Source organism: Heterodontus francisci, chromosome 6 (assembly GCF_036365525.1).
Source record: "Heterodontus francisci isolate sHetFra1 chromosome 6, sHetFra1.hap1, whole genome shotgun sequence".
NCBI classification, from domain to species: Eukaryota; Metazoa; Chordata; class Chondrichthyes; order Heterodontiformes; family Heterodontidae; genus Heterodontus; species Heterodontus francisci.
This window is the reverse complement of record NC_090376.1, coordinates 57,940,535-57,967,764: the sequence shown is the minus strand read 5'-3', so window position 1 is coordinate 57,967,764 and position 27,230 is coordinate 57,940,535. Positions and strand designations below refer to the sequence as shown.

The following is a 27,230-nucleotide window of genomic DNA, read 5'->3' as shown; positions in this document are numbered from 1 at the left end:
CAGGTTCACCACCGACTTTTACGTCGGTGGCGAAGTCCCGTCCGCCTACGGTAAAATCCAGCTCTAAATGTTGGGATTCTGGTTCAGGGTGGTACCTTCAAATAATGCCTGCATTGCAAGATACTGTGTGTGATATTTATGTATGCCTGTGTTAGATAGCGTGAGAAGAGGAAGCAAAATAATGCATATGGATGGTTCTTGGACAGAGCTCAGGAGAGATTGGCAGCTTCAGATTCTACCTACTCCGTCAGTGCTCTTTTATATAAGGATGCTCAGGATGTTCTCTCCAAGGAAATGAAAGGCTTACAACTTCTAAGCCCTCTTCTGGTTCTGGTTAGTTCTTTTGTATTATGGACTATCCTGTCATACAAGCAGAAAAGTAGTCTTTAGATGTGGTAAGCAAAAGGAGTACATACACAATGACAGATGTGCTTAACCAGCAGCCCAGTCTATGAATCAGGCCAAGATGCTGCAGTCTGCGGCCAGGCCCTCAGGGACCAGAGCTGCTCGAGGATGCTGACCGTCTAACGGCAGTATGTAGTGTCCTCAATGGAAACTCAGCAGCCTTCCACCTTTTTAAAAGAAAAATCACTCTTGGCATTGTTAGCAAGGCCAGAATTTATTGTCCTCCCTAGTTGCCTTTGAGAGGTGGTAGTGAGCAGCATGCTTGAACCAATGTCGTCCATGTGATGAAGGTTCTCGCACAATGCTGTTATGTAGGGAGTTCCAGGATTTTGATCCATGTGATGATGAAGGAATGGCAACATATGGCCTAGTCAGGATGATGTAGGACTTGGAGGGAAACTTGGAGGTGATGATGTTCCCATGGACCTACTGCTGCTGTCCTTCAAGGTGGTAGAGATTGTGGGTTTGTGAGGTGCTTTTGAAGAAACTGTAATCTTTGGGGACCCACTTTGTAAGGGCAATAGAATAATTAAATGAGCACACAAGCACTGGGGCTTTGTAAAAGGGTGATTCTATATTCTGCAAATTGACTGTTTTCCAATTATGAAATGAATTCTTGTAGACTTTTATTTTCTGGATTAAGCTTTGGTGCTGATTTTTGATTTCAAGTGAGGGCAACACTCATGAGGCTGGACTGGAACAGGGGAATTGGATGGTGGTTGTATGAATGGTGGTTATAAGTGTTGCCTGATTGTTGTGTTCAGAAAAAGATCCTACAATGAGCGTACAACCCTATTTTAATAAAATCATTAGGTTTTTTAATACTTTTGAATGCTAATGGGCGCATCCAATCCAATACGGCAGGAGGCGCACTTCTGGTTCAGGATGGGGCACATGTTGCTCATTATATTGGACTCCTAAGTGCCTGTTTCACACCCCCTAACTGAGTGCAGCGCTATCAAATTTCTAGGCCATTAAGCTCCATGAAATTAATTAACAGTGATAAAAAGAAATACCAAAATAGGTACCAATGATTAAGATAACCCAATCCTGGGATAGGTAAAGATTTGGCCTGCTGAAAATAAACTTGCAAATGTCAAAATAATTAGATGTGCTGCCTTTTCCAATTCTCAGAGAGGTAGTTGTTAGCAGGGACCAATTAGTTCTGTAATGCCTGATCAAGCTTATTGTTAGGAGTGTGTTACAAAATATTCATAATGCATTAATAAGAGCACTTACTTGATTTTTACGGTCTTGTATTAATGATGTTGATTGAAATCTGCACTTGGTAGCTACAGCAGGTCCTTCTATGAAACACATGCTCATTGGCTGGAGGATCCAATTAGAATATTGCTGAACAGCGTACTTTACAGAGTGCAGTGAGCTGAATTTGTACCAGAACATATGATGGAGCCCAGAATTTAATGGCACTCAATGCAAATGAGCTTGGGTTACTTTGTACTCTTGCTGGGTGCACAACAACAAGGGAATCACCACATGCTTTACCTTGTGCTGAGGTTTAAGACAGCTTGTTTGCTATCTGGTGAAGGTATTAGGTATATCAAAGCTCTGTATGGTCCAATGTGATTGCCAAAAATTGAAATAAAATAACTACTTTAACAGAAACATATTACACTTCTCAAAGTTTATTACAAGAAATAACGTTTAATGAAAATAATTGTAATAAAGGTGACAGAATTGTGGCTTCACTTATGTATAAATGTATGCCACAAAGTGGTACTGTGTAGATTTGTGTGTGTAGTTCTTCAGGAGAAGATTCTGTCCTGAAGCTTCTCCATTATTGACTAGAACCATTAAAGTACTGGAGGTCATGAGGGAACATGGGGTATGGGGGTATTCTCCTCTGCAATGCTGCCTGAAATCAGATGAGATTGTTTAGAAAATGATGAAAATTTTGGATTGTGAGCATGTTCCCTCCAATATTTCCTCATTGTGCGAAGCCTATTTGTTGCACTGTGTCGTAACTTAAAGACTGCTGTGCTACTGCACCCACGTGCATTTTAAAGGGAACGTTGGCTGTGCGGTACATTCTGGATTGCTGCTCAACTGTGCACCTGCACAATTTAGGGGGAAAAATGGTGGTGAGGCCTACTGTTACTAGTCACTCCATCTGCCGCTACAGGACAGGCCTCGTGATATACTTTACAGAAGTCACAGGAAATCCTGGTTCAGCAAAGTGGAGCTAAAGACCTGATGTAACTAAGCGTTCCTCAGGCTCAACTAAGAAGAAAATCCACTCATAATTCCAAGTGGGAGGGGAGAAAACTAAAAAGAAAAAAAAATTATCTTCAGACTTATTTCAGTATAAGTACGGCTAGAAAAGGCAAGAGGAATTTTCACGCCTGAAGTGTCAGTTTAAGTTTATTCTGTGTATTGTGTGCTCATGATAGAGAGAAACAAATCTATTAGCTGATGGTCATTAAATACTATTGCTTTATGCACACTCCTAGATTCAAAGGTCCTGGGCTCTTTGTGTCAAAGAACTTGTCAAACAGCCTTTCGTTATCTGTACTATTACGTATGTGAGCCATGCTGTATTTTGTACTTACTGGTATGTTGTGGGACTGACATTAATGCACCGCGGTTGACTTCCTGATTCAAATTTGCTGGCCAGAGTCACGTTGTTTCCAAACAAGCAATAACGAGGCATTTTCACACCAACAACTCCTGCCAGTACAGAGCCAGAATGGATCCCAATCCGCAACTTAAAAAAAAAAGTACTTTATTAAATTCTTTAACCAGAGACACGCATATTACAACAATGCTTAGCACAACTTTGAATCTCACGGCAGAATTCCCACAGAAAATAGTTAACTAAAACAACACATAATGTTGAACAGGAACAAAATTACCTTGCAACCTGTATATTTCCATCACAATAACAATTAATCTCTGATTGCACACATACAGTGTTAACTTTTAGCAATTCGACTTTGTGTCACCCTTAAGGTAGCTCCATCTTCCACAGGACTTACTTTTGAATCACCTCCCCATGATCCACAACTCCCCAGCACCACCCACCTTCCACCCCCGACACCCGCCAAGTGGGGACCAGTCACCTGGAGTGTGGTCCACTTGACATGACTTGAATCTGCCTGTATTTCTGGGTTCAGGTCTTTAGCAAGTCCCTGCCATGGGCCTGTGACAAAAATTGGGGTGCAGAAATCCATCTGCATAATACACTTGCAGCAGCAGTAATGGCCATTCACTGTGGGGCCTTCTGACTGCTGTCCAAAAATTGCAGCCAGAAGTCTTTTGACAACGATCTTCTTGGATGGATTAGAGTTCTGAGAGGAAACTGAGGCCAGAGACTTAATTAGGCCCCTCCTACCTCATTTGAGTGCATTTGAATGCTTACTCTGTCCCAGCCACAGGGAAACCCCAGAACTCCCAGCTATACAAAAGGTCCGTGGAGCTGAATCTCCGGCCCGTTTCCCTCTGCATTCCGCCCAGAAGCTGAGCATTCCCCAGGTGCTAATCAGAGAAGATTCAGTCTCATTGTATCTTATGTGGTATGCTGGTCCTGTAATTGTAAAACAGTGTTTGCTCTGATTTATCATGCGCAATGTTATGGAAGATCCACTATTATTAGACAAAGAGACTGAGAGGTTCAGTTTCACTGATTAGCAAATATCATCTGAGCACCTCGGTCAATAGATTTTTCCCTGGTAAGCAGTTAACAGGTTACTTCAAGTTGTCAAACTGTCTACCTTGGTCAATTCCTCTTGAGCAGCAACACTAGGATCAGAATGTACATTAGAATATCTAAGTGTCTTGCCAGGTAGTGGTCTGGCAGCATGTAGGCTGGATTTTACAGTCATCACCAGGAGAAGCAAAGGAGCTAAAAAAGTTTTGTTATGGCCTTTTTTACATGTATGTAACTGATGGCATGCTTCCAGCATATGCCTGAACAGGGATGCCTGAGGCTCAACAGAAAGTGGGTCTCAGGCTTCATTGCAATAATTAGTGCAAGCTGGCAGTGCCTACTGTGCCTCCAGAAACGGCATGCTCGTGTGGCCGCATCAAATATAAGGGCTGCGTGCATCACCAGGTCCCAGGTAAGTCCTGGGGGGTTGGGGATAAGCGGAGGCAGGAGAACAGGAGGGCAGGGTGATTGTGCGTTGGCAGGAGCCTGCTGTAGTGCTGTAGAGGAGGGAAGAGCGCTCCTGTGCTCTCCCTCTGTATACTCTGAATTCACCTTAGTTCTCTACTGTATTACAAACCTTACATTTGTCATTAAGTCGCCATGGACAACAGTCTGGAAACCATGACGTTGGCAAAAACTTGGCATTCTGTGTCTGAACCTTGGCCTCACCCCAGAGGTGTAAAAATGCCAATCTAATTGAATGATTTTTCTTAAACAAAAATCATTTCAAACCTCAGGACTTACTGCATATGAAGCCTTTAAAAGTCCTGTCTTCCTCTTATGGTAGTGATAGATATCTAGATGAGGAAAGATGTCCTAAATATTCACATTTTATTTTAGCCAAATTAATAGTCATAAATACAGAACGTTGTAATGTTTATATAAAATTGAGCGGAAGCGCATCCTATGTTAACATGTATAGCACATGCAAGATTTTTTTCATTTGATCGTGGGATGTGGGCGTTGCTGGCTCGGCCAACATTTATTGCCCATCCCTAATTGTCCTTGAGAAGGTGATGGTGAGCTGCCTTCTTGAACTGCTGCAGTCCTTGGGGTGTAGGTACACCCACAGTGCTGTTAGGAAGGGAGTTCCAAGATTTTGACCCAATGACAGGGAAGGAACAGCGATATAGTTCCAAGTCAGGATGGTGCGTGGCTTGGAGGGGAGCTTGCAGCTGGTGGTGTTCCCATGCATCTGCTGCCTTGTCCTTCTAGATGGTAGAGGTTGCGGGTTTGGAAGATGCTGTCTAAGGAGCCTTGGTGCATTGCTGCAGTGCATCTTGTGGATGGTACACACTGCTGCCACTGTGCATCGGTGGTGGAGGAAGTGCATGTTGAGGGTGGTAAATGGGGTGCTAATCAAGTGGGCTGCTTTGTCCTGGATGGTATCGAGCTTCTTGAGTGTTGTTGGAGCTGCACCCATCCAGGCAAGTGGAGAGTATTCCATCATACTCCTGACTTGTACCTTTCAGATGGTGGACAGGCATTGGGGAGACAGGATGTGAGTTACTTGCCGCAGGATTCCTAGCCTCCGACCTGCTCTTGTAGCCACAGTATTTATATGGCTACTCCAGTTCAGCTTCTGGTCAATGGTAACACCTAGAATGTTGATAGTTGGGAATTCAACGATCGTAATGCCATTAAACGTCAAGGGGAGATGGTTAGTTTCTCTCTTGTTGGAGATGGTCATTGCCTGGCACTTGTGTGGCACGAATGTTACTTTGCCACTTATCAGCCCAAGCCTGTATGTTGTCTAGGACTTGCTGCATATGGACATGGTTGCTTCAGTATCATGAGGAGTCGTGAATGGTGCTGAACATTGTGCAATCATCAGCGAACATCCCCAGTTCTGACCTTGTCATGGAAGGAAGGTCTTTGATGAAGCAACTGTAGATGGTTGGGCCGAAGACACAACCCTGAGGAACTCCTGCAGTGATGTTCTGGGATTGAGATGATTGACCTCTAACAACCACCACCGTCGTCCTTTGTTCTAGGTATGACTCCAACCAGAGGAGAGTTTTCTCCCTGATTCCCATTGATTCCAGTTTTGCTGAGGCTCCTTGATGCCATACTCAGTCAAATGCTCTTTTGTCCATGATTGGACCAAGGCTGTAATGAAGTCAGGAGCTCAGTGGCCCTGACGGAACCCAAACTGAGCGTCAGTGAGCAGGTTATTGCTGAGCAAGTGTCACTTGATAGCACTGTTGATGACTCCTTCCATCACTTTGATGGAAGAGACTGGAGACACTCAGAGCAAGAGAGAGAGCAGCTAGGTGGGAGTGGAGGTTTAAAAAATGCGCCAACAGCCCAGAGTCAGAGACTGGAGACAGACAGAACAAGAGAGCGAGGAGCACAGTGGGAGCGGAGGTTTAAAAAGTGCGCCAAGAGCCCAGAGTCAGAGACCAGAGACAGACAGAACAAGAGAGCGAGGAGCACAGTGGGAGCGGAGGTTTAAAAAGTGCGCCAAGAGCCCAGAGTCAGAGACCAGAGACAGACAGAGCAAGAGAGAGGAGCACGGTGGGAACAGAGGTTTAAAAAGTGCACCAAAAGCCCAGAGCCGGAGATAGACAGAGCAAGAGAGAAAAGCACGGTGGGAGCGGAGAGAGAGAGAGAGAGAAGCACAGTGGGAGTGAAGAGAGAGAGAGGTGCACAGTGGGAGCGAAGCAGTGAAAAATCGAAAAGTGACATCAGAGTGACGTCACAATTAACAGTGAGAGCAGGGAAACAGAGAGCCACTGGGGTGGGTATATAGTTTAATTTAATTTAAATCAAACATAGCATCAAACATCACAGGTAAGTAGGTAGGTGATTAGTTTGGGAAGAAGCTAACTGTTTGGTGAATATCTGATAAGTGATTGAGGTCCATTCTAATCCTAATGTCGTAAATGGTAAAGGAACTAGTGGTAAGCTTAATAAAATACACAAAAAAAGGAAAATAAAATAAACAATTGAATAAAATAATTAATTAGATAATTAAAACACATTAAAGATGGCAGGACAGGTGATGTGTCATGGCTGCAGCATGTGGGAGTTCCTGGATGCCAGTGTGATCCAGGGCAAACACGTCTGCAGTAAGTGTTTGCGGCTCGAAGAGCTTCGGCTCAGAGTCATTGCACTGGAGTCCGAGCTGCAGACACTGCGACACATCAGGGAAGGGAAAGTTACCTGAACATTTTGTACAAGGAGGCAGTCACACCCCTTAGGGTAGGGTCTTCTGATTTGGTCAGTGGTCAGGAACAGGAGAGTGTGGCTGCAGCTGAGGCACAGCCTGAAGAGGTGGTAGAGGCAGGAACCCTCACAACATTTAAGAAGTATTTAGATGAGCACTTGAAACACCATAGCATACAAGGCTACGGGCCAAGTGCTGGAAAATGGGATTAGAATAGCTCGGTGCTTGATGGCTGGCATGGACACAATGGGCCGAAGGGCCTATTTCTGTGCTGTATTACTCTACGACTCTATGACAGGTAAGGGGACCCAAAGGACAGGAGTGCGAGAGCCTCAGCCTTTGCGATTGTCCAACAAGTTTGAGGTTCTTTCAGCTTGTTTGGATGAGAGTGGGGGCTGCAGAGTGGATGAGCAACCTGACCATGGCACTATGGTACAGGAAGTCATTCAAGTGGAGGGAGTAAAAAGGAATGTAGTGGGGACAGTATACTGAGGAGGATTGACACTGTTCTCTGCAGCAAAGAGCGAGGGTTCAGACAGCTGTATTGACTTCCCGGTGCCAGGGTTTGGGACATCTGCTCAGGGCTGGAAAGCAACGTACAGTGGGAGGGGGAGGATCCAGTTGTCGTGGTCCATGTAGGTACCAACAACATAGGTAGGACAAGGAAAGAGATTCTGCATAGTCAGTATGAGGAACTAGGTGCCAAATTAAGAAGCAGAACCTCAAAGGTAATAATCTCTGGATTATTACCTCAGCCACATGCAAATTGGAATAGGGCAAATAAGATTAGAGAAATTAATGCATGGCTCAAGGACTGGTGTGGTAGAAATGGGTTCTGGTTCGTGGGGCACTGGCAGCAGTACTGGGGAAAGTGGTGGCTGTACTGTTGGGATGGTCTACACCTGAACTGTGCTGGGCCAGTGTTCTAGTGAGCCGCATAACTAAGGAAGTAGAGAGGGTTTTAAACTGAATAGTGGGGGCAAGGGATCAAATTTGGGAAGATATAGTAAATCAAGGAGTAGAGACAAGGCAAGAGAGAAAGGTATTAATATGGGAAATTATAAACAGACTGTGACAGGAAGGGACAGAGCATACAAATCTAAGAGTAAATCAACAGATAAGGCTAGAGGTTACAAAAATAATAAAAGGACAAAACTAAAGGCTCCATATCTGAATGCAAGTAACATTCAAAACAAAACAGATGAACTGGGAGCGCAAATAGAAATAAATAAGTGCGATCTGATAACCATTACAGAGACATGGCTGCAGGCTGACATAGATTGGGACCTGAATATTGAAGAGTACATGGCATTTAGGAAGGACAGGAAGCTAGGAAAAGGTGGAGGCGTAGTCTGTTAATTAATGATGGTATTAGCGGAATAGAGAGGGATGACCTAAGTTCAGGAGACCAGGATGTAGAAGCAGTTTGAGTAGAGATGAGAAATCAGAAAGGCAAGAAGTCATTTGTGGGGGTGGTGTGCAGGCCACCCAACATTAACCACACTGTACGATGGGGTATAAAGGAAGAAATAATGGCAGCTTGTCAGAAAGGTACAGCGATAATTATGGGGGATTTTAACCTACATATAGATTGGAAAAATTAGATGGGCAGAGGTAGCCTAGATGAGGAGTACATAGAATGTTTTCAGGATAATTTCTTGGAACAATACGTTCTGTAGCCAACCAGAGACCAGGCTGTACTAGACCTGGTGTTGTGCAATGAGATAGGATTAATTAATGACCTCATAGTTAAAGTGCCCCTAGGTATTGATTGAATTTTACATTCAGTTTGAAGGAGAGAAGAGTGGGTCCAAGCCTTGTATTTTAAACTTAAAAAGGGCAATTATGAGGGCATGAAAGCAGAGCTAGCTAAAGTGAACTGGCATATCAGGTTAAGGGAGAGGTCAATGGAGATGTAGTGGCAGACATTTAAGGGGATATTTCAGAATACACAGAATAGATACATTTCAACGAGAAAGAAAAATTCCAAGGCTGGGTCCCGCCATCCATGGTTAACTAAAACAGTTAAAGATAGTATCAAACTTAAAGAAAAAGCATGTAATTGCGCAAAGATGGGAGGCAGGTCAGAAGATTGGACAGAATATAAAAAACAGCAAAGAATGACTAAAAGATTGATAAGGAAGGTAAAATTAAAGTAAGAGAGAAAGCTAGCTAGAAATACAAAGACAGCTAGTAAGAGTTTCTATAGATATTTTAAAAAGAAAAGAGTTAACCAGTGAGCATTGTTCCTATAGAAAGTGAGTCTGGGGAATTAATAATGGATGATAAGGAGATGACAGATGAATTGAACAGATATTTTGCATCGGTCTTCACTATTGAAGATACAAGTAACATCCCAGTATTACCTGTAAGTCAGGAAATGGAAGGAAGGGAGGAACTCAAGAAAATTAGTATCACCAGGGAAGTGGTACTGAACAAACTGTTGGAGCTGCGGGCTGACAAGTCCCGGGGTCCTGATGGACTTCATCCTAGGATGTTAGAGGAAGTGGCTAGTGAGATAGTTGATGCGTTAGTTTTAATTTTCCAAAATTCCCTAGATTCGGGGAAGGTTCCATTAAATTGGAAAATAGCAAATGTAACTCCTTTATTCAAAAAGAGAGGAAGACAGAAAGCAGGAACCTACAAACCAGTCAGCTTAATATCTGTCTTAGGGAAAATGTTCGAAGCTATTATTAAAGTCATTATAGCAGGGCATTTAGAAAAATTCAAGGCAATCTGGCAGAGTCAACATGGTTTTGTGAAAGGGAAATCATGTTTAACCAATTTATTGGAGTTCTTTGAGGGAGTTACATGTGCTATGGATAAAGGGGAACCAGTGGATGTATTGTACTGAGATTTCCAGAAGGCATTTGATAAGGTGCTACATCAAAGGTTATTGCAGAAAATAAAAGCTTGTGGTGTAGTGGGTAACATATTGGCATGATAGAAGATTGGCTTGCTAACAAGAAACAAGACGGTGGGCATAAATGGGTCACTTTCTGCTTGGCAAGATGTAATGAGTGGTGTGCCATAGGGATCTGTGCTGGAGCCTCAACTTTTTACAATTTATATAAATGACTTAGATGAAAGGATCGAAGGAATGGTTGCTGAATTTGCTGATGACACAAAGATAGGTAGGAAAGTAACTTGTGAAGAGGACATAAGGGGACTACAAAGGGATATAGATAGGTTAAGTGAGTGGGCAAAGACCAGGAAATGGAGTATAATGTGAGAAAGTGTGAAATTGTCCACTTTGGCAAGAAGAATAAGAAAGAAGCATATTATTTAAATGGTAAGAGATTGCAGAACTCTGAGATGCAGACTGTCCTAGTACATGAAGCGCAAAAGGTTAGTATGCAGGTACAGCACATAATTAGGAAAGCTAATAGAATGTTATCATTTATCGTGACAGGAATTGAATACAAAAGTAGGGAGGTTATGCTTCAGCTATACAGGACATTGGTGAGACTACATCTGGAGTTCTGTGTACAATACTGGTCTCCTTAGAACATAGAACATTACAGCGCTGTACAGGCCCTTCAGCCCTCGATGTTGCGCCGACCTGTGAAACCATCTGACCTACACTATTCCATTTTCATCCATATGTCTATCCAATGACCACTTAAATGCCCTTAAAGTTGGCGAGTCTACTACTGTTGCAGGCAGGGCGTTCCACGCCCCTACTACTCTCTGTGTAAAGAAACTACCTCTGACATCTGTCCTATATCTATCACCCCTCAACTTAAAGCTATGTCCCCTCATGTTTGCCATCACCATCCGAGGAAAAAGGCTCTCACTATCCACCCTGTCCAACCCTCTGATTATCTTATATGTCTCTATTAAGTCACCTCTTCTCCTCCTTCTCTCTAACGAAAACAACCTCAAGTCCCTCAGCCTTTCCTCGTAAGACCTTCCCTCCATACCAGGCAACATCCTAGTAAATCTCCTCTGCACCCTTTCCAAAGCTTCCACATCCTTCCTATAATGCGGTGACCAGAACTGCACGCAATACTCCAGGTGCGGCCGCACCAGAGTTCTGTACAGCTGCAGCATGACCTCGTGGCTCCTAAACTCGATCCCCCTACTAATAAAAGCTAACACACCATATGCCTTCTTAACAGCTCTATTAACCTGGGTGGCAACTTTCAGGGATTTATGTACCTGGACACCAAGATCTCTCTGCTCATCTACACTACCAAGAATCTTCCCATTAGCCCAGTATTCTGCAATCCTGTTACTCCTTCCGAAGGGAATCACCTCACACTTTTCCGCATTAAACTCCATTTGCCATCTCTCAGCCCAGCTCTGCAGCCTATCTATGTCCATCTGTAACCTACAACATCCTTCGGAACTATCCACAACTCCTCCGACCTTCGTGTCATCCGCAAATTTACTAACCCACCCTTCTACACCCTCATCCAGGTCATTTATAAAAATGACAAACAGCAGTGGCCCCAAAACAGATCCTTGCGGTACACCACTAGAAACTATACTCCAGGATGAACATTTACCATCAACCACCACCCTCTGTCTTCTTTCAGCTCGCCAATTTCTGATCCAAAGCACTAATTCACCTTCAATCCCATACTTCTGTATTTTCTGCAATAGCCTACTGTGGGGAACTTTATCAAACGCCTTACTGAAATCCATATACACCACATCCACTGCTTTACCCTCATCCACCTGTTTGGTCACCTTCTCGAAAAACTCAATAAGGTTTGTGAGGCACGACCTACCCTTCACAAAACCGTGCTGACTATCTCTAATGAACTTATTCTTTTCAAGATGATTATAAATCCTATCTCTTATAACCTTTTCCAACATTTTACCCACAACCGAAGTAAGGCTCACAGGTCTATAATTACCAGGGCTGTCCCTACTCCCCTTCTTGAACAAGGGGACAACATTTGCTATCCTCCAGTCTTCCGGCACTATTCCTGTCGACAATGACGACATAAAAATCAAGGACAAAGGCTCTGCAATCTCCTTCCTGGCTTCCCAGAGAATCCTAGGATAAATCCCATCTGGCCCAGGGGACTTATCTATTTTCACACTTTCCAAAATTGCTAACACCTCCTCCTTGTGAACCTCAATCCCATCTAGCCTAGTAGTCTGTATCTCAGTATTCTCCTCGACAACATTTTCTTTCTCCACTGTAAATACTGACGAAAAATATTCATTTAACACTTCCCCTATCTCCTCCGATTCCACACACAACTTCCCACTACTATCCTTGATTGGCCCTAACCTATCTCTAGTCATTCTTTTATTCCTGATATACCTATAGAAAGCCTTAGGGTTTTCTTTGATCCTATCCGCCAATGACTTCTCGTGTCCTCTCCTTGCTCTTCTTATCACTCCCTTTAGATCCTTCCTGGCTAGCTTGTAACTCTCAAGCGCCCTAACTGAGCCTTCACGTCTCATCCTAACATAAGCCTTCTTCTTCCTCTTGACAAGCTCTTCAACCTCTTTAGTAAACCACGGCTCCCTCGCTCGACAACTTCCTCCCTGCCTGACAGGTACATACTTATCAAGGACATGCAGTAGCTGCTCCTTGAATAAGCTCCACATTTCGATTGTTCCCATCCCCTGCAGTTTCCTTCCCCATCCTACGCATCCTAAATCTTGCCTAATCGCATCATAATTTCCTTTCCCCCAGCTATAATTCTTGCCCTGCTGTATATGCCTGTCCCTGCCCATCGCTAAGGTAAACCTAACCGAATTGTGATCACTATCACCAAAGTGCTCACCAACTTCTAAATCTAACACCTGGCCGGGTTCATTACCCAGTACCAAATCCAATGTGGCATCGCCCCTGGTTGGCCTGTCTACATACTGTGTCAGAAAACCCTCCTGCACACACTGGACAAAAACAGACCCGTCTAAAGTACTCGAACTATAGTATTTCCAGTCAATATTTGGAAAGTTAAAGTCCCCCATAACCACTACCCTGTTACTCTCGCTCCTGTCAAGAATCATCTTTGCTATCCTTTCCTCTACATCTCTGGAACTATTTGGAGGTCTATAGAAAACTCCCAACAGGGTGACCTCTCCTCTCCTGTTTCTAACCTCGGCCCAGACTACCTCAGTAGACGAGTCCTCAAACGTCCTTTCTGCCGCTGTAATACTTTCCTTGATTAACCATGCCACACCCCCCCCCCTCTTTTACCATCTTCTCTGTTCTTAGTGAAACATCTAAATCCCGGAACCCGCAACATCCATTCCTGTCCCTGCTCTACCCATGTCTCTGAAATGGCCACAACATCGAGATCTCAGGTACCAACCCATGCTGCAAGCTCACCCACCTTATTCCGGATGCTCCTGGCCTTGAAGTGGACACATTTTAAACCACGCTCTTGCTTGCCAGTGCCCTCTTGTGTCCTTATAACCTTATCCCTGACCTCACTACTCTCAACATCCTGCACACTGGAACTACAATTTAGGTTTCCATCCCCCTGCTGAATTAGTTTAAACCCCCCCGAAGAGCACTAGCAAATCTCCCCCCCAGGATATTGGTACCCCTCTGGTTCAGGTGAAGACCATCCTGTTTGTAGAGGTCCCACCTACCCCAGAAAGAGCCCCAATTATCCAGGAAACCAAAACCCTCCCTCCTACACCATCCCTGCAGCCGCGTGTTCAACTCCTCTCTCTCCCTATTCCTCACTTCGCTAGCACGTGGCACGGGCAACAACCCAGAGATAACAACTCTGTTTGTTCTCGCTCTAAGCTTCCACCCTAGCTCCCTGAATTTCTGCCTTAAATCCCCATCTGTCTTCCTACCTATGTCGTTGGTGCCTATGTGTACCACGACTTGGGGCTGCTCCCCCTCCCCCTTGAGGATCCCAAAAACACGATCCGAGACATCACGTACCCTGGCACCTGGGAGGCAACACACCAACCGTGAGTCTCTCTCGTTCCCACAAAACCTCCTATCTGTTCCCCTAACTATGGAGTCCCCAATGACTAATGCTCTGCTCCTCTTACCCCTTCCCTTCTGAGCAACAGGGACAGACTCTGCGCCAGAGACCTGTATCCCATTGCCTACCCCTGGTAAGTCGTCTCCCCCAACAGTATCCAAAACAGTATACCTGTTGTTGAGGGAAACGGCCACAGGGGATCCCTGCACTGCCTGCTGGTTCCCTCTCCTTCCCCTGACGGTAACCCATCTACCTTCTTCTTTTACCTGAGGTGTGACTGCCTCCCGATAACTCCTCTCAATAATCCCCTCCGCCTCCCGAATGATCCGAAGTTCCTCCAGCTCCAGTTCCCTAACGCGGTCCTCGAGGAGCTGGAGCTGGGTGCACTTCCCGCAGATGCAGTCAGCAGGGACACCCTTGGCGACCCTTACCTCCCACATTCTGCAGGAGGAACATTCAACTGCCTTAACCTCCATTCCCACTATTCTAAATTCCCAAGTTTTTAACCAATCACATGATATTTAAGGAAGGATGTGAATGCATTGGAGGCAGTACAAAGAATGTTTACGAGACTAATACCTGGAATGGGCGGGCTGTCTTATGAGGAAAGATTGGACAGGCTAGGCTTGTATCCGCTGGAATTTAGAAGAGTAAGAGGCAACTTGATTGAAACATATGAGATCCTGAGGGGTCTTGACAGGATTGATGTGGAAAGGATGTTTCCCCTTCTGGGAGAATCTAGAACTCGGGGTCACTGTTTAAAAAAAGGGTCACCTATTTAAGACAGAGATGAGGAGAAGTTTTGTCTCTCAGAGGGTCGTCAGTCTTTGGAATTCTCTTCCTCAAAAGGCGGTGGAAGCAGAGTCTGAATATTTTTAAGGGAGAGGTGGTGAATTCTTGATAAGCAAGGGGGTAGGTGGAAATGTGGAATAATCAGCTCAGCCATAAACTTATTGAATGGCAGAGCCAGCTCGAAGGGTCGAGTGGCCTACTCCTGCTCCTAATTCGTATGTTCGTATCATTTTGCTGATGATCAAGAGTAGAATGAAAAGGGAGGTAATTGGCCAGGTTAGATTTGTCCTGCCTTTTGTGCACAGGACATACCTGGGCAATTTTCCATATTGCCAGGTAGATGCAAGTGTTGTAGCTATACTGGAACAGCTTGGCTAGGGGCATGGCTAGTTCTGGAGCAGAAGTCTTCAGTAGTATTACCAAAATGTTGTCAGGGCCCATAGCCTTTGCAGTATCCAGTGCCTTCAGCCGTTTCTTGGTAGCACGTGGAGTAAATCGGATTGGCTGAAGACTGGCATCTGTGATGATGGGGACTTCAGTAGGAGGCCGAGATGGAACATCCACTTGGCACTTCTGGCTGAAGATGGATACAAATGCTTCAGCCTTTTCTTTTGCACTGATGTGCTGGGCTCCTTCATCATTGAGGATGGAGATATTTGTGGAGCCTCCTCCTCCTTTCTGTTGGTTAATTGTCCACCACTATTCACAACTGGATGTGGCAGGGCTGGAGAGCTTGGATCTGATCCATTGGTTGTGGGATCGCTTAGCCCTTTCGATTGCATGCTTCTTCTGCTGTTTGGCATGCAAGTTGTCGTGTGTTGCAGTTTCACCAGGCTGGAACCTCATTTTTAGGCATGCCCTCCTGCACTCTTCATTGAATCAGGGTTGATGCCCTGGCTTGATGGTAATGGTAGAGTGGGGGATATGCCGGGCTGTGAGGTTACAGATTGTGGTTGACTACAATTCTGCTGCTGCTAATGGCCCACAGCGCCTCATGGATGCCCAGTTTTGAGTTGCTTGATCTGTTTGAAATCTAACCCATTTCGCACACTGGTAGTACCACACAACACGATGGTAGGTACTCTCAATGTGAATATGGGACTTCGTCTCCAAAAGGGCTGTGCAGTGGTCACTCCTACCAATACTGCCATGGATAGATGCATCTGTGACAGGTAGATTGGTGAGGACGAGGTCAAGTAGGTTTTTCCTCTTGTTGGTTCCCTCACCACCTGCCGCAGACCAAGTCTAGCAGCTATGTCCTTTCGGACTGGGCCAGCTCAGTCAGTAGTGGTGCTACCGAGCCACTCTTGGTGACGGACATTGAAGTCCCCCACCCAAAGTACATTTTTGTGCCCTTGCTACCCTCAGTGCTTCTTCCAATTGGTGTTCAACATGGAGATCGTGATTCATCAGCCAAGGGGGGGGGGGGGGCGGGGGGGGGGGGGGGTGGGTGGTAGGTGGTAATCAGCAGGAGGTTTCCTTGCCCATGTTTGACCTGATCCAATGATACGTCATGGGTCCAGAGACAATGTTGAGGACTCCCAGGGCAACTCCCTCCTGACTGTATACCTCCGTGCCACCACCTCTGTTGGATCTGTCCTGCCGTTGGGACAGGACATATTCAGGGATGGTGATGGTGGTGTCTGGGACATTATCTTCAAGGTATGATTCCCAGAGTATGACTATGTCAGGCTGTTGCTTGACTGGTCTGTGGGACAGCTCTCCCAATTTTGGCACAAGCCCCCAGAAGCAGGGTCGCAGGGCTGGGTTTGCCGTTGTCATTTCCGATGCCTGGATCGATGCCGGGTGGTCCGTCTGGTTTCACTCCTTTTCTTAGGCGTTGTAAAGGTTTGATACAACTGAGTAGCTTGCTAGACCATTTCAGAAGGCATTTAAGAGTCAACCACATTGCTGTGGGTTTGCAGTCAAATGTAGGCCAGACCAGGTAAGGCCAGCAGATTTCCATCCCTAAAGGACATTAGTGAAGCAGATGTGTTTTTACAACAATTGACAATAGTTTCATGGTCACCACTAGACTAGCTTTTAATTCTAGATTTTTTTTATTAATTGAATTCGATTTCCATCATCTGCCATAGTGGGATTCGAACCTGTATCCCCAGAGGATTAGCCTGGGGCTTTGGGTTACTAGTCTCGTGAGAAATAGTAAGAAATAGACATTACTACTAGTATTGATCTGATTTAAGAACAGTGACCCTTGGCAAAATGGATAATAATTAAAAAGCAAGATCATGTTTGCTGTAATGTATCAGATTTTGAGAAAAACCCACATCATCAGCAATGAATGATTAATGTTGGTCTTTTAATTTGGATTCCAGGAGCCCAGCAATGTTAAACAGCTCCCAGCATTTGGAATGTTTGATCTGTTTTCTGCAACCAGGCAGCAGTCTTGTGTACAAGCCTGGAATCTACAAACCTGTCACCTGGCTACAGAACATGGATTTAACAGCAATAACACTGATAATAAACTCAAATTCCGCACTCCTCATAATAAAATTTAAAGACCAAAAAGAAAATAGCTTTCATAACATAGGTTCATATAATTAAACAGTTTTATCAGAAGAGCATACTGCTATTGAGTATCATTGATGCAGCAGCTATTTCTTCTTAATGTGCTAGGAGAATGACATTCAAGTAAATATACCAAGTGCATGTACATCGCAGCAATATAGATAGGGCTGCCCCTCTAATGTTTTGGTAAAATAAGTTAACATTTAAAATAGGCTTGTATTTTAAATTCCAAAATACAGACTTTGTGAATGGAGAATATCAGATACCCCAAGCTGCCACTTCAGGAAAACCATTGTGATCTCCTTGTGAGTTCAGGAGGTTAAAGTATTTGTCTCATGGGGTTGGCATAGAATAAGAACATAAGAAATAGGAGCAGGGGTAGACCATATGGCTCCTTGAGCTTGATCCACCAGTCTATATAATCATGGCTGATCTTCAGCTTCAAATCCACTTTCCTGCCCACACTCCATATCCCTTGATTCCCTGTGAGATCAAATATCTGTTTGTCTCAGCCTTAAATATATTCACTGATAGAGCATCCACAACCCTCTGGGGTCGGGAATTCCAAAGATTCACAACCCTTTGAGCGAAGATGTTTCTCCTCATCTCAGTCTTAAATGATCGGCCCCTTATCCTGAGACTGTGCTACCATGTTCTAAATTCCCCAGCCAGGAAAACAACCTCTCAGTGTCTACCCTGTCAAGCTTCTTCAGATCTTGTATGGTTCAGTGAGATCATCTCTCATTCTTCTAAACTCCAGAGAGTAAAGGCCCAATTAACTCAGCATTTCATCATTGGACAACCCTCTCATCCCAGGGACCAATCTAATGAACCTTCGCTGTACCAACTCCAATGCAACTATATCCTTCCTTAAATATGGAGATCAAAACTGCACACAGTACTCCAGGTGTGGTCTCACCAAAGCCCTGTACAATTGTAGCAAGACTTCCTTATTCTTGTACTCCAATCCCCTTGCAATAAAGGCCAACATGCCATTTGCCTTCCTAATTGCTTGCTGTACCGGCATGCTAATGTTCTGTGTTCCTTGTATGAGTACACCCAAGTCTCTCTGAACATCAACATTTAGAAGTTTCAAGCCTTTTAAAAGGTATTCTGTGGAGGAGACACTGGGGAGACCAAACGCAAATTAGGTGACCGCTTTGCTGAACACCTCCGCTCAGTCTGAAAGCATGACCCCAAACTCAAGGTTGCTTGCCATTTCAACACTCCCCCCTGCTCTCATGCCAACATTTCTGTCTTTGGCCTGCTGCAGTGTTCCAGTGAACATCAACGCAAGCTCGTGAAGCAGCACCTGATCTTTCGATTAGGCACTCTACAGCCTTGCGGACTGAACATTGAGTTCAATAACTTCAGAGTATGACTGGCCCTTTTTAAAATATTTTTTTATATTTTATTTTTTAACCATGTGTCTGCTTTTCATGTAGTCAGAGCTGCTCAGTATTCCGCTATTAACAGTCTCTCTGGACTAATGCTTTGTCTTTCACCACATGCTTTGCCTTTGTCCCAGGACAGTTTTGTTATTTAATCACCCACTGCCCTATCAAACACCTTCCCCTTTGTTCTCTCCCCCACCCCACTGCCCTTCACTTGCTTAACACCTAATTCTTCTCTAACCTTTGCCAGTTCTGATGAAAGGTCACAGATCTGAAATGTTAACTTTGCTTCTCTCTCCACAGATGCTGCCAGATCTGCTAAGTTTTTCCAGCAATTTTTGTTTTTGTTTCTGCTTTTCTGTTTTTACTAGCAAAGTGAATAACCTCACACTTGTCCACATTATACTCCACCTGCCAACTTGTGCCCATTCACTTAACCTGTTCTCTTTGCAGCCTCTTTGATTCCTCTTCGCAGCTTACATTACTCCCTAGCTTTGTATCTTCAGCAAACTTAAATATATTACTCTGTCTCTTTGTCTAAATCATTAATATAGATTGTAAATAGCTGAGGCTCCAGCATGATCCTTGCGGCACTCCACTAGCTACAGCCTGTCACCTTGAAAATGCCTTGTTTATCCCTATTCTCTGCTTCCTGTCCGTTAACCAATCCTCTATCCATGCTAACATATTAGCCCAACTCCATGCGCCCTTATCTTGTGTATTATCGTTTTGTGTGACACCTTAACAAATGCCTTTTGAAAATCCATGTATATTACGTCTATTGGTTCCCCTTTATCTACCCTACTAGTTACATCCTCAAAAAACTCTAATAAATTTGTCAAACGTGACTTCCCTTTTGTAAAACTATGTTGGCTTTGTCTGATCATGCTATGATTTTCTAAGTGCATTGTTAAGACTTCCTTAATAATTGATTCCAACATTCTCCCGATGACTGATGTCAGGCCAACTGACCTGTAGTCGTCTTTTTCTCTTTCCCTCCTTTTTTGAAAAGTGGTGTTACATTTGCTAACTTCCAATCCACTGGGACCATTACTAGTATCTAGGGAATTTTGGAAGATCATAACCAGTGCATCCACTATCTCTACAGCTACCTCTTTTAGAACCCTAGGATGTGGGCCATCAGGTCCTGGGGATTTGTTAGCTTTTAGTCCCTCAGGTTTCTCCAATACTTTTTCTCTGCTGATATTAATAAACTTAAGTTCCTCACTCTTATTAGGCCCTTGGTTACCCTTTATTTCTGCTATGTAATTTGTATCTTCTACTGTGAAGACAGACACAAATATTTGTTTGACGTCTCTGCCATTTCCTCAGTCTCCATGATAATTTCCCCTGTCTTCTTTGGGACTAATGTTTACTTTAGCTACTCTCCTCCTTTGCGTATACTTGTAAAAGCTCTTACAATCTGTTTTTATATTCCTGGCTAGTTTACTCTCATATTTTAATTTTTCCTCTTTTCATCAACTTTTTGTTCGCCCTTTGCTGGTTTCTAAAACACACCCAATCCAATCCTCTTCTTTTAATCTAATACCATCCTTAACTTCCCTAGAAATTCACGGATGGATCTTTCCTGCAAAGCTTTTGTTTTTTTAATGGAATGTATTTTTGTTGAATCTTGTTTGTTTAAATGTTTCCCACCATTTATTTACCACCATATTAGGGCTGTTAAGAAGGCATATGGTGTGTTAGCTTTTATTAGTAGGGGGATCGAGTTTCGGAGCCACGAGGTCATGCTGCAGCTGTACAAAACTCTGGTGAGACCGCACCTGGAGTATTGCGTGCAGTTCTGGTCACCGCATTATAGGAAGGATGTGGAAGCTTTGGAAAGGGTGCAGAGGAGATTTACTAGGATGTTGCCTGGTACGGAGGGAAGGTCTTACGAGGAAAGGCTGAGGGACTTGAGGTTGTTTTCGTTGGAGAGAAGGAGAAGGAGAGGTGACTTAATAGAGACATATAAGATAATCAGTGGGTTAGATAGGGTGGATAGTGAGAGTCTTTTTCCTCGGATGGTGATGGCAAACACGAGGGGACATAGCTTTAAGTTGAGGGGTGATAGATATAGGACAGATGTTAGAGGTAGTTTCTTTACTCAGAGAGTAGTAGGGGCGTGGAACGCCCTGCCTGCAACAGTAGTAGACTCGCCAACTTTAAGGGCATTTAAGTGGTCATTGGATAGACATATGGATGAAAATGGAATAGTGTAGGTCAGATGGTTTCACAGGTCGGCGCAACATCGACGACCGAAGGGCCTGTACTGCGCTGTAATGTTCTAATTCTAATTCTAATTCTAATTCTAATATCTTTTAGTCTATTTACCCAATCAACCTGAGCCAGCTCTCCCCTCATACCTATGTAATTGGCTTTGTTTAAATTCACGATTCTTGTTTGGGCCTATTGTATGTCATTTTCAAATTTAATATGAAATTCAATTGTATTATGATCATTATTTCCCAGAAGATCTTTTACTCTGAGATTACTAATTAAACCTGATTCGATGCACAATACTGGATCTAAAATAGCTTTATCCCTTGAGATCTCTTGATAATCTCTTGATACATGGGGCACCTCAGAAACTGTGGCTTAGAAATTTGACCGTGCAGCTTCTCTCTTTTTTTGGTTGCTAACCAACATACTATACTCCCAATATAGTGGGCAGTATGTGCGCCACGTGCCATATTGGGTTCTATGAAGGGGATTCCTCCCTACTATATCTCTAGAGCTCCATGCCAAACTTTAATTTGGATGTTTCTGAATGAACATATTGACATCTCTGATTTGTAAACAATTCTCATATTCTAATGTCCTCCTTTGTGTCACTTTAAGTTTTTCATGGGAATGAGAAGACAAACTTCCAGTCATTTTCAGTCTCATCATTATAACAAGAATCAATAAGACAGCTGCAAAGCTGTACTGCAAAACTGAATTTTGTATTCTTAGTGAGTAAATCAAAGGCCTTTTTCTAAAAATAATGAACCCTTTCTTCTGCCATAGCTTCAGAAACATCTTAGCATAATGTTTAAGATCAAAGAGTTTTAACAAGAGACAAAGAGGCATTTAAGAATGGTAGTGTTCAAATTTCTTTGGTGAGTATAAAGAATTTTATGTGCTTTGGGCCTGATCAGGATCCAGCAGGTCTAACTTCTTTTAAAAAGGCTTTACAAAACTAATCAGGTAGAAGCGTATATGGAGTGGCTGCGCGAGATGGGTGGCATTGCATCGGCTGCCCGTATATGCTCAGCCCAATATTAAGTTGCACTGATACCAATGGAAATCAATATGGGGCAGTGAATATAACAGACGGTCAATGCGATATCGCCATTTTGTGTTGCTGCCCAAGATGAATTTCTACCCCCATATTCCTGTCAATGAGAAATCATCTGAACAAAACCATTTCTATTAAAGAAATATCGAACGCCACAGTTCAGTTCTGCCAAAACACTGCAGCACCACTGTTACCATGGTAGCATTTCTAAGATTAGACAGAGAAACAGAAACAGAAATTTTATACCTACTCTCCATTTATCCTCTGTGGAGAGAAGGATTCTTCTTTTTCTGCTACAGGTAGCAAAACTGCTTTTGTAAACTGAAATGTCGATGACATTTAGAAGGTACAATGCAAGGAAATGGACCATTAAAATATGATGGAAAAATTCGCATTTTATATATACACACACATATACATAAAAGAAATAAAAAGAAATCACTTTAAACAGAGCATTAGAAGCGAACTATTGGAACAATAGTCATTGTGTTCATTTATCAGAAAACCAATTACTTGTACTGATACACAAAAATATACGACATTGTTGAATGGAAATTTTGCCCACTTTATCACATAGTGTCAAAATTTTTATATTGACTATATTTTGCTCAACCTTGGATTCTATAAGGAGAAAAAAAGTGAATGTTGGAAATCTAAATTACAAATAAAAAATGCTAGAAATGTACAGTGAGTCAATCAGTGTCAGAAAGGAAAAAAATAAGATTATATAGCAACAGGCTCATTGTGGCCAGACATCATTGATTCTAAGTGAAAAAAAGCTCTCATAAAATGTACTTTAATACGTCAACAAAGCTGTAAAATCAATGAAACAATGATAGACAGTATGACAGTTTCATTTATAGGTAATCAGTATAATAAATTAGAAAAATTAAAAGTTGAAATAATAGGTTTATTCACCGTGCTTGAATCCAGGAATGAGAATATCTTCTATTTCTGCTACATGTTAAAGATTTAAATGAGTTTCAGTGAATGAATTGGCACTCCCAATGGACATGAGTGCAGCATAAAACTGCTCATCAATTGGATACTGATTCAGCAAACTCCTGTACATATCATAAGGACAAATAGCACTGGAGCTGAAAATGGCACACGAGGGCAACAAGGTTATTGTCAGACAAATGGGCTGGAGTTTAAGGAGTCTTTGACGACATGATTCATGACGGGTGGGGGGGAGGGGTGGTGGTGCCTGAAGATGGCCCTGGATGAGGCCCGCCATGGACCTTGAGCCCGGCAAGGCCCAGCCTGATATTACCAGTGGTGGAGATGCCTCGTGGCGACCCCTGCCCCTCCCACTCGGCGACGGGACTGCAATTTAAATACTTAAATAAATTAAAATACATGAGTTAATTACTCTCCCGCCGCATCCCGATGTTCTGCCACAATCTTCACCGAGGCGGCCAGCACTGCCGCACCTTCGGATCCCCGTCCGGGGAAACGAGGCGCAGCACTGGTGGGGAGAGGAAGGAGGTACGTTTCTCAGTGTGGAGGGAAGGGGGGAGACGGGGTCAAATTAATGTCATGGGTGTAGGGGATGGTGGGAAGGATTATAGTTTAAAGTTTGTGCAGTTGGTCAGGGTGGGGGGGAAGGTCAGATGGTAAAAGTAAGTGTTTTGGGGCGGGGAATGGCAAATAATTAATTTAATTGTTTTTGGGGGGGTGGGAGAGGGGCAAAATAGATGTTTTTATTTATTTCAATTCCATATCGCTTTAAATATTTAAAGTACCCATTCGGGTTGACAGCCCTTTAAAAATGGCATCAGCGCCTGCGCACAGGCAGCTGGCGCCATTGCTGGGGTCGGACAGCCCGCCCCCTCCACGTGACCGTGGGGTGGGCGGGGTGACAGCCCACCCTGGCTATTTAAATGAGCCACCGTGCTTGGAATCACGGTAGCTCCTTGGCAGGCGGGCTGCCATTTTCTTCGCCGCCTTATAAAGTTCAGCCCAGTTTTGGCACTGATCAGATGGCTGAAAATGTAAAGGTGAGAGCTCTGTAATTCCCCTTTATGTTGATTTGTTTGCTTTTTACTTTAAATTGTATCATTAATGCTTTTTCTTTAAAAAAAAAACCACGAATGCCTATGTTGGCAATGGTTTCTGGACATGAAAGTAAAAAGGGCAATGTATAACTGATCTAATTCACTGCAGAGTCAAGTCAGAGAAAATATTTTATCACACACCTGCTAAATGCTATATTCCATTTATTCAGCTCTCTGCAAGGTCATTAAAAATTAATGAATTCTTCAAATTTGTTGGAAAGAAATATAAACAAGATTATTATGTGTTCATTTCAATCCAGCTGCTATAATTGTCAATCATACGCATTTCTAAGCTGGTAAACACATTTGCTGGACTTTAATTACCAGTTCAATAAAACGGAATTGCTTACCCTGTCTTATTCTTCTCAAATGAGCAAATCTTCATAAAGCTGTTTTTGACCCTTCCGCAAATGGGAACAGTTTCTTTCTACCGACTCTGTCTACACCCCTCATGATTTTGAACACCTCTATCAAATTTCCTCTCAATCTTCTCTTCTCAAAGGAGAACAGTCCCAGCTTCTCTAATCTATGCACATAACTGAAGTCCCTGATCCCCGGAACCATTCTTATAAATCTTTTCTCCAATGCCTTCACATCCTTCCTAAAGTGTGATTCTCAGAATTGGACACAATGCCTCATTTGAGGCCGAACCAATGTTTTATAAAGATTCATCATAACTTCTTTACTTTTGTATTCTATGCCCCTATTTATAAAGCCCAGGATCCCACATGTTTTATTAGCCACTTTTTCAACCTGCCCTGCCACCTTCAATGATTTGTGCACATATATCACCAGGTCCCTCTGCTCTTGCACCTCCTTTAAAACTGTACCCTTTATTTTGTATTGCTTCTCCTTGCTCTTGCTAACAAAATGTATCACGTCACACTTCTCTGCATTAAATTTCATCTTTTTTTATTTATTTGTGGGATGTGGGCATCGCTGACAAGGCCAGCATTTATTGCCCATCTCTAATTGCCCTTGAGAAGGTGGTGGTGAGCTGCCTTCTTGAACCGCTACAGTCCATGTGGGGTAGGTGCACCCACAGAGCTGTTAGGAAGGGAGTTCCAGGATTTTGTCCCAGCGACAGTGAAGGAATGGCGATCTAGTTCCAAGTCAGGATGGTGTGTGGCTTGGAGGGAAACTTACAGGTGGTGGTGTTCCCAACCATTTGCTGCTCTTGTCCTTTTAGGTGGTAGAGGTCATGGGTTTGGAAGGCGCTGTTGAAGGAGCATTGCTGCAGTGCATCTTGTAGATGGTACACACTACTGCCATTGTGTGTTGGTGGTGGAGGGGATGTTTGTGGATGGAGTGCCAATCAAGTGGGCTGTTTTGTCCTGGATGGTGTCGCGCTTCTTGAGTGTTGTTGGAGCTGCACCTATCCAAGCAAGTGGCGAGTATTCCATCACACTCCTGATTTGTGCCTTGTAGATGGTGGACAGGCTTTGGGGAGACAGGAGGTGAAGTTACTCGCTGCAGGATTCCTAGCCTCTGACCTGCTCTTGTAGCCACGGTATTTATATGGCTACTCCAGTTCATTTTCTGGTCAATGATAACCCCCAGGATGTTGATAGTAAGGGATTCAGCGACCGCAATGCCATTGAATGTCAAGGGGCGATGGTTAGATTCTCTCTTGTTGGAGATGGTCATTGCCTGGCACTTGTGTGGCGCGAATGTTATTTGCCACGTGTCTGCCTATTCCACCAGCCTATGTTCTCTTGAAGTCTATAATTATCCTCCTCATAGTTCACAATACTTCCAAGTTTTGTGTCATCTGCAAATTTTGAATTTGTAAACTGCACACCTAAGTCTAGGTCATTAATATAAATCAAAAAAAGCAGTGGTCCTGAAAAGGGCTCCTGGGGATCCCTTCAGTCTGAAAAACAACCGTTTACCACTAACTAGTCTGTTTCTTGTCACTCAGCCAACTCCGTATGCATGCTGCCACTGTCCCTTTTATTCCACGGGCTTTAATTTTGTTGACAAGCCTGTTACGTGGCACTTTATCAAACACATTTTGTTAGCCTCATTACCCTCATCAACCCTCTCTGTTATCTCATCAAAAACTCAAGCAAGTTAGTTAAACACGATTTGCCTTTAACAAAGTCATGTTTGCTTTCCTTAATTAATCCATATTTGTCCAAGTGACAGTTAATTTTTTCCCAAATTATCGTTTCTAAAAGCTTTCCCACCACTGACACCGGCCTGTAGTTGCTTGGCTTATCCTTATACCCTTTTATGAACAAGGGTGTAACATTTGCAATACTCCTGTCTTCTAGCCCCACCCCTGTATCTAAGGAGGATTGGAAGATTATGGCCAGTGCCTCTGCAATTTCTATCCTTAATTCTCTCAGTGTCCTCAGATCCCTCTCATCTGGTCCTGGTGACTTATCAACTTTAAGTACAACCAGCCTATCTAATAATAATAAGAAGGGTCACTGACCTGAAACGTTAACTCTGCTTCTCTCTCCACAGATGCTGCCAGACCTGCTGAGTATTTCCAGCATTTCTTGTTTTTATTTCAGCCTATCTAATACCTCCTCTTTATCAATTTTTAGCCCATCCATTGTCTCAACTACCTCCTCTTTCACTATGACTTGGGCAGCATCTTCTTTCTTGGTAAAGACAGATGCAAAGTACTCATTTAGTACCTCAGCCATGTCCTCTGCTACCATGTGTAAATGCCTTTTTGGTCCCTAATAGTTCCCACTCCTCCTTTTACCACCCTTTTACTATTTATACACCTATAGAAGACTTTTGGATTTCCCTTTATGTTGGCTACCAGTCTCTTCTCATACTCTCTCTTTGCTTCTTTTATGTCTTTTTCCACTTTCCCTCTGAACTTTCCATATTCAGCCTTATTCTCACTTGTACTATCATCTGTCATATGAACCCTTTTTCTGCTTCATCTTACTTTCTATCTCTTTTGCCATCCAGGGGGTTCTGGCTTTGTTTGTCCTACCTTTCCCCCTCATGGGAATGTACCTCGACTATACCCAAAGTACCTCCTCTTTAAAGGCATC

General features: G+C 43.5%; 1 protein-coding gene across 2 annotated transcripts in view; it reads right to left on the bottom strand.

The window, feature by feature from the left end:
- gucy1a2 (guanylate cyclase 1, soluble, alpha 2) overlaps positions 1 to 27,230 on the bottom strand; it is a 306,665-nt gene that overhangs the window by 17,812 nt on the left and 261,623 nt on the right. For both annotated transcript variants that reach the window (XM_068033743.1, XM_068033742.1), the window contains exon 7: positions 2,976 to 3,130. In XM_068033743.1, the coding sequence (XP_067889844.1) occupies positions 2,976 to 3,130 (155 nt within the window). The remainder of the gene's footprint in view (positions 1 to 2,975; positions 3,131 to 27,230) is intronic.